Raw genomic sequence first — 12,431 nt, 5'->3', positions numbered from 1 at the left:
AGCTAGACAAATCCTAGAGGCTGCAAACAGAGATGGAGTGGAGTTTGTGGGCTGGCACAAGATGACAGAGACTGGGACAACCTTCACTGTTCAAATCACACCTGCAGTTACCAGACCCAGCCAAGACAGTCAACTTGTTGGATCAGGACACACGCAGATGCGCACTGTGGATGCCTTCCAACTGTGAGCTTGGGACAGCTTTACAGCTAATGAGTTAGAGCTTGTTGGGCACACACTGAAGAGACCTGGCCTTCAGAAACTGACCATGAACTGGAGTCTGAACATCAGTCCTTTTTTACATGCACAAGCCCAAAAAACTGTTTCAAAATCCAAGTCCCACCAAACAGACCCCAGCCATTGCAAACAAAGCAATAGTCACAGCTTGGAAAAGGAAGTTGGACCTATTTCTTACGTGAAAATTTTGAGGAATGGTGGCTGGTAAGATTGGCAGTGGGATAAGACTTTCATATGGACATCTTGAACTCTAGTAGCTAGAAGAATGAAACCATAAAAGAAATAAGCTTGGCACTTGGGCACAGCAAATAATTCCTGTAGTTTTCGTACTGCTTATATTTCTCATGGATATTTTATTACAAGGACAGTCCATATGCTGCACGAGGGGGATATGGCCTCCAAAACCCATTTTGAGAAGGGTTGCATTACAAGTAAGTTTTGCTAAATGTTACTCCTGGAACCAAAATTTTGGTTTGGCTGGGGGCATTTTCAGGGAGCCTAGCATGGCATAAAAGCTTGTTCAGAAACTGGCAGCTAAATGGGTACTCATGTGCAAACCCAAATCATGTGAAGGGAAAGTAATTCATGTGAATAACACTCATCAATTTTATACTTGCTCTGAGAAAGTATAATTTTCAGTATAAAATTCAGTAATTGCCACACAGCCTTAATTTTGAGGCTGCAAGAGTATTATCATATAGGTATATTAATTAAGCCTATGTTTCTGTAAGGAATTAGCCGACAGTATCATCATGGAAATACAGTTAACGCCCCCACTGCATTTTGCTGGATGCAAATGTTGTTTAATTTCCAGCACCTATGTAATTGGAAAGACTGCCTGTTCATCTCACACTGAATCTAGCAATTTTATGGGGTAAAGGGGCAGTAAAATGCCCTCACAAAGTGATTTGTAGATCATGAAAATGCAGTGTGTGACCTTAAGAGTCATTTGCCAGCAATGGTGCTGGCAATAAAACGCCTGGCTGGGTGGTAGGGGATGCACATAAATTGCTCACATTGCATTTGCACAAGCTGCCAAAAAGCTTCTGAGTCATGGCGGGCAAATCACTGTCCCAGACAGGTGTTTTTCCTAATCTTAAAACCAAGCAGCATTTGGTTCTTTCTTCAGCACACAAGATAAGCCAACCTCTTCTTCTCCTGGGTTCTGCTAAAGTGGCTCTGGGGAAAGGATGGAGGACATCTGCTTCTTGCTAGAGGAGTTGGGAGCAATACTCTCAGGATGCAAGTGGGATTAGCTCAGGCAGGGCATGCAAATGGGTGTGCAAGGTTAAGGCACACCAAACAACCATCTACGGTAGGCAGCATCTTGTTTTCTCCAGTGGCCCATGAGGTTGCCTAGCACAAAGCAGGACAGGTAAGATGAGATACTTCTTTAAAATACTCTTCTGGTCCAAAATTAAGGGGATATCAAACTGCAAAAATCAGATGGTTTCCTTTGCCAATGCCACCTCCCAAACAGGGCTGATTTGCAAAGCAGAGAAGAGGACTGATCCACCACCCATTTTTGTAAAACTTATCCATGTGGGTGTGGCCAAAGAGAAAAGGCAATTCCCTTACATTGCAACACTGATGCACAACCTCTGCACAAGCTGGCCAGTACTGCTGACCACTAGGGCAGTATCTGTAAATCTACCCAGGAGCAGAAAAATGGAAATGCTAAGGTATCAGAATACAAATTCTCAACTCCCAGTCCACACTTACTCATCTCATTTCCCCATTGTCAAAAGCTCCAGTAGAAGTATCTAAAGTGGCAGCTGGCTCACTGGCCTATCTCAGGTTATTTCACTCCCAGTATTGAATTTTCTTTGTTCTTGAATAGATTTTGAATTATTTTTCAGAAGTCTCTTTATGTGTATTCGAGGAAACATCTAAATTATCCTACAATTTTGGCTACATTTATGAACCAACTCAAAACAGATTTACTCTTCAAAAATTCTCACTATAAATTTTCCTTAGAGATTTCCATTTTGCCAAAACCTGTAATGCAACAGGAAAAACATACAAACAAAGCTTTTAGTGAAAGCACTTGAGTTTCACTGAAAACTGACATGGAGAGCATAATTTTGATGTTCTTACTGGAATTCTGTCTCCAAATTCAGCTTTTCATTTCAATGGAACTATTTTACTTATTGACCAGGAAATGACATCTTGACAGATATTCTCTATACCCCCATCTCAACTTCTGCCTGAGAAAGAAATGCCATTTTTCAATTTGTGCTATTTGAAAAGGTCTGTTATTGCTTTTCTTGCCCTGGGCCCCAGGAGATGTGCTCGGTCTCTTGAACCTGATCGCAAAAGCCAGAGCTAAGTGGGTTTCTTTAGGAAAATTGCTGTCAAGTCTACTCTGTGCTAGCAAATGCTGTGCTTTGAAAAGGGAATGAATTTTATACCATAAAACTCAAATCAGAGTCATTCCACAGAAGTATCTGTAACCCCAAATCCATGAAATGTTGAGTGTTCTCTTTCTAATGCCTTGCTGTTGAATGTTTTCCAATCTTGCAAGAGGAATTTGATGAAGAGGAAGGTCACCTCAAACAAGGAGAGACACCCGCCTGCTGCATAGCCACTTGTACAAGGAGCAGATGGCAAGCATGGTCCCACACTCTACTGAGGATATCACGTCACAAACCTTAAAGCAGACATGTTGGCTTAAATGTCTACCTTTTACTCAAATCCCTCCAGTTGTCAGCCCCTATATATACCATCTGAGAACTGACCTGAGTAAAAATAACAGAAAAAAACAAATCATAACTTATGTAAAAGATTTTTAGAAGTACATGTGAATCATATGATTTTGGCAAAATTATGGACAAGGTGGTCCAGCTAATAGCTGTCTCACACATCTGGGACAGATGGAGGTAGGTGGGTATGAGGGCATGGGGATGGGATGGAACGGGGAGGGTGGGATGGGATAGGATGGGACAGGAACTCCTGAGCTCTTTTTTTTTGTTTGCACAGCTGGGATGAAAGTGCTTCCTCCCTTTGAGAACAGTAACCAGAGGCTCCATGGCTGGATGACCAAGGGAAATCAACCCTTGTGGTGATCCCTGGTGACAGGATAAGATGTGGGGTGGATGACAATGAAGGATTTCTAATCTCCCTCCCCAAACTTTGCTCCTGAAAAAAGGGTTGATAGATGAGCCAGCAGACCCCCACTCCACCAGCTGCGACAGAGTGGCCAGGTGAGGTTCAAGATTCATGACAGATTTTTTTTTTTTTTTTTACAGAAAGCATGTAAATACAGTGAGACATTTTCAGGGTCAGGTTATAGAATTATAGAATGATCATTTAGGTTGGAAAGCACCCTTAAGATCATCAACTCCAACTGTTAACCCAACACTCTAAGCCACATCCCCAAGTTCCACATCTACACATCTTTTTAATACCTCCAGGGATGATGACTCCACCACTGCCCTAAGCAGCCTATTCCAATGACTGATCATCCTTTTGGTGAAGAAATTTTTTCCTAATATCCAATCGCAACTCCCCTGGCACAACTTGAGGCTATGATGAGTTGGAGGGTTTAAGAGAAAGAGACAGTTTGAGGAGCTGAATCCCTCTCTTTTTGCTCCAGATGACAGGTCTCAGCAAGTTAAATGCATCTTTAAAGGCTCTGACAATCATGGAGAAGTTACCATCAAGCAAGACAAGATGATATATGAGCTGCTCTGCAAGAGCTCTCCTGGGGAAACATGTGGCCCCAATAGGAAGTCAAGGTAAAATTTGTTATTGAGTCCTTTGAAATTTCCTATACCCTCAAATGAATGTCCTATTAGCTGAGTATTTTGCTACTGCCTTTTAAAAAAGCAATACTAAACTCAGTCCCACATACAACAACTCTCACTCCAAGCCTTCTCTGTCTTGAATTCAAATAGATGAAGGTTTCAGTGCATGCACTTCAGGGAAAACGGATGCTGGGGGTTTGTCTGAGGTATCAAGAAGCAGGAATGAGTGGATTTCAGACAGGCTCTCTAAGAGGGTATCTCCACACCAGGGCTGAGACTGTTTGCTTTGCCTTTATTTGACATCACACAATTTATATTCCACAGCCATAGCAGTGCAAGAGCATCTCCCTAGCCTGCAGCCTCATTTTCTGCACACAACAACCCCAGCACTTTAATTGCCCCATAAACGTGATGGAAAGGATTTGATGCAAAGAGCTGTTAAAATGCCAAATGTCTTGAGTACTGCAACTAATGAATGGCTCCCAACGATTCATGTTTCAATCTATATGCAAATGTGCCCTTTGGTTGGCTTGTGCTGGACTTTTCACTGCTGCATTACAGCTATCCAGGGAAGCCTCAGACTCATAGATCAGACAGATACAAGGCATAAATGGGAGAAGACTTAAATTATTCAGTGTTTATGAGAAAGAGAATCCAAACAGCAGAGTTACACTTTGCTTTTTATAATAACACGACTACAGATGAGCACCAAGAAGACCTACAACAACGTTGTTTTTCTCCCCCGCCCCTTCCTCCTTGCTAGCAAAACATATTGCACAATGAATCACTTGGCAAAGCTGAGTGTGTGCTCAAAACTGTGTATCTCAGCTCCAGGTAAAGCCAGTGCTCACACAGCCCAAGGGGGTGATGTCTGTGAATGAACTGAAAGGTTTCAAAACCTGGTCTCTGCTATTCTTACTCCCAGCATGCGGAAACATCTCCTGGAGCATTAAACTGAGACTCTGTAAACACTGGCAGTCACAAAATCTATTTCTGCTCATTTACACACTGCACAAATCCCCTCCACCTGCATTGCAATGTGCAATTCTGGTCTTAACAAGAAGAAGCTAAGCTGGAGTAGTGAAGAAAGGGCTGCCGCCATCACAAGAGGACTGCAGAGCTTGTTTAACATGAGGGGGGTAAAAAGGGTTTTGTAGGATTTTGGTCAGCTCCAAGGGTGCAATGGAAAACTATAACTCTGCATACAAACACTGAGAAATGGCAAGAAGGAGAAAGGACAGTTTTATCTAAAGGCCATTCCTAGCACAAGAGCAGGAAGCAACAAATATCCTCAGAAAACAGAGACATGAAGATATCAAGGACTGTCCTGTTCATGTTGGCCCTGTGGGGTTTAAAACTGAAGCTGTACTGGGGACTTTACATTCAAAGAAATGCCAAAGATGTCACAGGAACTGCAGAGTGGAGAGTGGCAAGGAAACGGCGAGATTTTGGCATTGCCCCCAAAAGTCGCCTCCCCAGCAGCTCTGACAAGCCAGGAGAGCAGAGCTGAAGTCTCTGACTTTTGAACTGCAAAGTTTCAAAATAGTTAGAACAACTTCCTTGTTTTGCTATTGAACTAAAAAGAGCTCTATAGTGTGAAGCATCCACTGTCCTTGATCCCTCAAGACCTTAATGTCTGGCTGAACTTTGGTTTCCTTTATCTGCTTGGATTAGGGTTCCACTGTTTCTTTTAACTCTTAGTTCCACTTTTCTCCCCGTAACTGCAGGAGCAGGTTAGGGGGACACTAAGAATGGGGAAAACCTACAATAGCAGTGATGCTTCTCATGTGGTCTGGACGTGGTCAGGCGACCACAGTAACACAGATACAATAATCTGAAAAGTCCAGCTTAATGGATGAGATTTGCAGGATCATAGAATGTCCTGGGTTGGAAGGGATGCATAAGGATCATCCAGTCCAACTCCTGATGCTGAACTCAGTCTTCCACGAAAGACTTTAATTTTCCAGCACGTTTTATTTCCCAGCAGATAAGTGGGTGTGATTTCTGTTGCGCTGGCCCAGCAACAGCAAATTTGCAGCACCTTGGATTTAAGACTGGGTTAATTGAGGGCTTGCCCACAAGAGTGAGAAGACAGATCTGGCAAAAAGAGCCATGCAGCAAGCAGCAGTCTGTTGCCATTTGCCACCAGGAAAGCCCTCTTCCTGGCCAGGCTGTGTGGTCAGCTGTGGGCAGGACCACCACACCCTCCCTGTCGCCACTCCAGCTCCAAAAATGTCTCTGCTTTACGTAGCAGACAGAACATGCATGAACGAGCTGCTGCTGTGCTGTGGAGCCAAACCAACTTGTCAGGCTGCCAGGGCAGGAATTCAGGAAGCCCTCCTTTTCCATCTTCCTTTTCTTTGTGCATGGAAATGGACTTGCCACTAGTAATTTGCTAGTGACTAAAGCTGATAAGTTTGGCTCCCTGCAGGCCCCTGCTGGGGAACAATATTGGCTTTTCTTTTGGATTACTGGGCGGAAGGCACAGGGCAGGCAGAAAGCTCTGTGTGCTTTCTCCTCCTCGCTGGAGCTGTGCACTGCCCTCGGTGCTCAGTTCTCCCTCCCTAAGGGAGATCCTGGTAGGAATTGTTTTGATGGGAAAATGGAAGGGAAGCAATGTCACAGGCTCATCTTCAGAATTCCTGGATTTACAGCTGGGTAAGGACAGGGAAACCAAGCCATAAGGGCCCAAAACTCTGTGCTCATCTATCCCAGGTGATGATTTGGGGTTTTGTTTGAAAAAGCTGTAGGATGGCAGGACTGTAAGCATGTTGTGCACATTCAAGAACGAGCACGAAAAAGACAGAGAGAAAGCTCCTTGTAAAGTAATACAGGTCATGAACATCACAGATGTATTTCCAAAATCTTACAGCAAAACTGAAGGACGCAAAATATGAATATTGCTGCTGTTTGCAATTAAGCATCACATAAACAGCAGTCTTTTGGGTGACAGAGAGCAAAGTGTTTCCTATGTGACTCAGAAAGGACCTTCAGATGGGACAAAGTGGTATGAAGTGACTTGAGAAAGGGCCTGTACCTGCTAACAACTCGGTAACCTGACTTCATCACAGAGAGGTCATTGCTCACCTTTTCCATGCTGCAGAGATATCTGCAGTAAGCAACAAATTCAACACAAACCTATTTCCCTGATACCTGCTAGCCACTGCTTGGCATCTGAACCCACAGGGAGAGTGCCCAGAATTATTCAGAAGCACGCTGCAGCCTTGCCTAGACGGAACACTTTGTTTTTAGATAACGAGGAAGGTGCTCAATTTGATTAAGGCTCTGCAAAGTGTGAATTCAGACCGGTACAGAAGAGTATGAACCAGTAGCTGAACCACATAGGGGTACCTCCCAGAGAGAGACATGACAGGCAGCCCAGAGCGATATCATCCTAGACAGAGTTGTTACAGGGTATTTCTCAACTGCTATTCTGACCTTTTAACCCAATTCATGTTTATTTCCACACCCATTTTCCTTGTCATTGCAAACTGCATCAGGCAGTTTGTGCATGGGGCCAACGCCTTGGAGCCTTTGGAAGGAGGACTGAACTTCTTCACACCCCTACTGAAGTGCAGCCGGTTTTTGTTGGGCTCAGGTTCTGGCAGGTTGGGGAAACACTATAAAAAGCATTTCAGTTGCTCCATAAGATCTCTGGCATTCCTTCCACTCAAAGCTATCCTCAGCTCTTTGTGTCACTGCTATAAACTGAAACTATGGGAGTTCCTTCAAAGGTCCAGTGCTTTCTGCTGGACAAAAGCAGGCTTACCAAGCAAGACACAGAATTAAATCAAAATTGTTGGGTAGATTTGCTCCATTGCATCAATGCTCGACTGTATTGACAAATACACTTGAGTCTCAATCAGCAGCCCCAACCCAGGACACGTGGTGGGACTGTCAGTCCTCCCCAGGTGAGACACGGCAATAAGAAGCTGAGAGTGAGACATGTTATGCCTAGACGAAGGGAAAACACTACAATCTGAAGCCCTAAATTATTGCAGAATCTACATGAGACCTGCTACACAATTAATTTTTCAATTCATAGAATCATAGAATGGTTTGGGTTGGAAGAGACTTAAAGTATCATCTCGTTCCAAACCCCCTGCCATGAGCAGGATCACCTTCCATTAGACCAGATCACTCAAAGCCCATTCCAACCTTCCTTTGAGCACTTCCAGGGATGGGGCAGCTTCTCTGGGCAACCTGTTCCAGTGCCTCTCCAGGAAAGAATTTCTTCCTAATATCTGATCTAATCTAGTCCTCTGTTAGTTTAAAAGCACTTCCCCAGTCCCATCACTGCCTGCCAATGTAAAAGTTGCTCTCCTTTTTTACAAGCCCCGTTTAGTAATGCAAGGTGACACAAGGCCCCCCTGGAGCCTTCTCTTCCCCTTCTTCTTCTCAATCCCAACTATCTCAGACTGTCTCCACATCAGAGGTGCTCCACCCCTCGATTTCTTTTGAATGTGCAAAAAGACTCAATTTTTACACAACCAAAGCAGAACTGTTCCTGGAAATTGAAAATCAATTTTTGACCAGATCCTATTTTAAGTCAGGCAGTAAGTTGTTTTATTCTTCTGCATGTCCAGGACTCACGTGCAGCTTTTGGGCCATCCCAGATGAGAAAATAGAAGTGGAACATTGTGTGAGGTTAATCTGAACTACACACACAGAGCAATGATTTCCTCTAAGCCAATCAAGGATTAAGGCTAATGAGTATCTCTGCATCTTGTAACAGTCCTTTTAGGGAAATAAGATAAGACAAAAATAACCTGACTTGACCCATCCCCTCCAAAAAATTTTTTTTATTAGTGCCTGTGGTGATGGAGTAAAACTAGAGAAGCTGAAGACAGGAATGATTCACTTACCTGTCGTAGAATGACCATGGTTCCTGTATAAACACATCAGCAATCACCAGGAATGGACCTAAATCAAAAGAAGTCAGCAATAAATGACTCTCCTCCAGACTCAAGAGACCCAGCTCGGGGACTGTCCCAACCCCTACAGCGTTTCCACAGCCCTAGGTGTGGAAGAGGGCTAGTAGCACTGAAACTCCCAATGCTTTCGTAATATTAATTCCAGACAGTGAGAGACAATCCTCTAAATACATCCAGATTAATGCTGGCACAGAGGTGAATGAGACTGGGACTGGAGGTTGCTTATGCAAGTAATATTTTGTAAACTGAGTCCTAGAAAGTTATTCAAGGATTAACCCAGCAAACACACTGATACTGATTTATTACATGTGTCTTTGGATCCCGTGGTATGAACTAAAGCACATGGAGACAGGGAGTACTGTCCTCAGCACACCACAAGGCTGGCTGGCTTTTCATCTTTCTATCCAAACTGCTTTCAAGAGAGGAAAGAAAATATCAAGTCCCCCAGCAGAGCCTCGAACTGAGACCTGAACTGGATGGAGTATTTCCTCTCTCTGCTCCAGCTGTAGTGCAAATTGTATCTTTGTGGGATTTACATGGGAAAGTCTCACGCTGCTCCTGAGTTTGTGCTTGCTGCTCTGGTGCCATTTCACAGCTCCCAAAATTAAATGTGTTGGGTTTGTATGACTGAAAAATGCTTTCAAAGAATTGAATTTCTGCAGCTTTTAATCTCTCAGTCATCCTTGCTACATGAAAATCAATAATTGTTGTATTTATGGTGTGGAATGTTTTCCAGCATAGTAAAAATACTCATGCCTTAAAAAGCAGGGAAAAAGGCACTAGTTCTCAGAGACACAATTCCCACAGGACACTAGACATGTGAAGGCTGATGAAGGATAATCTTGCAGGACACAAGACATTGTCATTCACAGTTGCAAAGTAATCTGGACTCATCATAAAAACCTAAATATTTTGTTTCAAGTTTTAGCCATGACTTTCATTTTTATGCTTCCCCCACTAAAACCAAACATTTCTTGGGGGGATGGGAGGGAGAAGTCTTTCCACCCTCCCCACAATTGTGTCCAGGTCGGATGTCCCAAAGAGGCAGACTCAGTCTTGCAAAAAAAAAAAGTTACAATAGTGTCCCATTTGCCATGAGTAAAGCATGTCCCTACACACTTTCCTCATGGCAAGGAAAGTGATTTCCCCACCAGCAGCAACTGCTTGCATCCCATTCAGACAGGTAGGGACTTGGCCTTTGGTGCTGATCCTGCTGGCTGAATTTTCTGCAGCCTCTCAGGTGTAGCGGGAAACACAGATGTTCCCATCCTAGCTAGAAAGGCAGGATTTATCTCTATTAGCTCCTGCAGAGACTGTAATGGCTCAACAGAATTTCCAGTTATTCCCTTTTTCCTCACCAGCTGCCTGCACCGCCTCTACATTTTCACAGACCACATATTTGATGGAGATAACTACCCCACTGAAATTTGTAGGCATTTGCCATCCAAGTGCCTTCAACCACCTTAATGAAAACATCCATCTGTTAAAGCCATCTACATGATCCACAAACCATCTGCATTGCCTGGGAAAGGAACTGGTGTCCTAAGAACAGCCAGGGCATCACTGTTCACTAGGAAATACTAGACAAACTCTGGCCACAGGCCATATTTAATGAATTAATTTTGCTTTTCCTAGAAGGAAGATGAGTGGTGGAAAATCACATGCACACTTTAATAACTGAAAGGCTATGAGGCACTTTTCCTAATTCTAAGATTGAACCTTCTCTGTAGCACACTAAATTATTACTCTTCTCTTTAATTCACATGGGTTGAAAATAACTTTCTAACCCTGCCAAGTAGAAAGCCCTGAAGCAGACTGCCTAGGGATGTTGAAGAGTTTACTCCACTGGGAATAGTCAGTGAAATCTTGGCCTGGCTCAGAGTAGGCTCTGGGGGAGGTTCTTCAGAGGTCTGAACACGATGATATGAGGGTCAGTGTTGGATGCTGGGGTGGGTAGTTGGATAGCATTTGGAGTTCCTTGGCTGAAGGACATCTGCTATGACCAAGTCATCTAGTAGTTCCTTTCCTCCCTTTTCTTCTCTGAAAAACAGAGATCTTGCCCAACAAGGGAGCTCCTAAGTATTCCAGGCATAAATTTTATGCTAATTAGCCAAGTGAACTAGGTGTGCTGGCCCCATTGGGTGTCCACATTGCAAAAACCATGCATGGGACATCTGTTCCCACAGGCTGGGCTAAAGCCAAAAGTTCAGATCTCAGAACTGCTCCTTCAGCTTTTGTCCTGCTGCTGCTGAAGCAAAGCACTTTTCCATGGTTATCCTGGTTCCCAGCACTAAGACTACCTGGTATGTGGGCAACCTGCTTAGCCTGGCCTGTGGTGATGCTGAATAGGTCTTGTGCCATGTTTGGAAGAGTATTCACATACCAAATCCACTCTGGTTTTAAACAGGACTTCGGTGGCCAGACTCTTTTGTGGGTTATTGTTATTTTTATTTTCTGCAGGTCTAGTCTCAGCCCATGCCACCAGGCTTACTCTTGTTCAGCACATTGTCAGTCCCTTCATGATGTCTTTGCAAGGGAGCTTGTACACAACTGAGAGCCAGCTTTCCCCACAGCTTGCTCGGCAGTGAACACCCCAAAAGGGAAGGGCAGGGGAAGCAGCAGACTCCCCTGCCTGTTCTTCCCACAAGGATCAGTAAGGATTGGGCTTGTCTGAGCACCAAAGAGATCAGCTGCCTATTAATTCATGGGGGCCCTGGTGGAACAAAACAGCCACCTGGACCCTCTGACCCTTGCTGGCAGGTGAGTGTAGGGCACTTCAATCCCACTCCTGTGAGAAGCTCTACAGATGGTCTGGGAAATGAGGTGGGCTAAACAAAACATACCCAGCACCTCTTCCAAGTCACTCATACATAAGGGCACAGAAACAACCCTCTGGAAAGTGTATTTTTTGTAATTTGGGTTAATTTTTCAGCTTTGTGGCCATCATTGGTTGAACATCATCTGAACTGAGTGTCTGAGGGAGGCAGTGGGGTGAGGCTGAAGGGGCTTTAAACTACTTCTGGATGCAGAATGATGTGTCACACAGAACATGCCACTTGCTTGCAAGCTGTGGTCAACAGAAACCAAGGAGTGTTTCAGTATGAGGTCTGCACCACAGTGATCTCCAGCATGGCTTTCCTGGTTCTGAAGAGATCCTAAATACAAAAGGAACCTGATGGAGTTAGACTCTGGAGGGGGAAAGTCTGAGGAACCTGGACGAAGCCATTATCCTGCAATTGCAAAGCAGGGGGTTGCTACTCTAATCTCTTTAACTGCCATTTCTGTGCTCCTTGTTGGTACTTCAGGACCAGAGTCCAACCACATGACTGGCCATACTTCCTGGGGGATCACTCCACTGTGCTAATCCTCCAGAACACATGCTTATTAAGCATTGGTTAGAAGAAATTCAGGTATTTCACTCTATTCCTTTCTCCTGAAGTTCTGTGCCCTACATGATTTTCCTGAATGTAAATATAGTGAAAAAAATGAATAATTAATTTATGGGGTGTGTGCATTC

At 44.0% G+C, this 12,431-nt stretch overlaps 1 protein-coding gene across 4 annotated transcripts in view; it reads right to left on the bottom strand.

Moving 5' to 3' along the window:
- Positions 1 to 12,431, bottom strand: part of MYO7A (myosin VIIA) — a 101,826-nt gene that overhangs the window by 74,296 nt on the left and 15,099 nt on the right. For all 4 annotated transcript variants that reach the window (XM_032098966.1, XM_032098967.1, XM_032098968.1 and 1 more), the window contains exon 2: positions 8,846 to 8,903. In XM_032098966.1, coding sequence (XP_031954857.1) covers positions 8,846 to 8,863 — 18 coding nt within the window. In that variant the 5' untranslated portion in view covers positions 8,864 to 8,903. The remainder of the gene's footprint in view (positions 1 to 8,845; positions 8,904 to 12,431) is intronic.

Source organism: Corvus moneduloides, chromosome 2 (genome assembly GCF_009650955.1).
Source record: "Corvus moneduloides isolate bCorMon1 chromosome 2, bCorMon1.pri, whole genome shotgun sequence".
Lineage (NCBI taxonomy): Eukaryota > Metazoa > Chordata > Aves > Passeriformes > Corvidae > Corvus > Corvus moneduloides.
The sequence above is the reverse complement of the archived record's forward strand: the minus strand, read 5'-3'. Positions and strand labels throughout refer to the sequence as shown.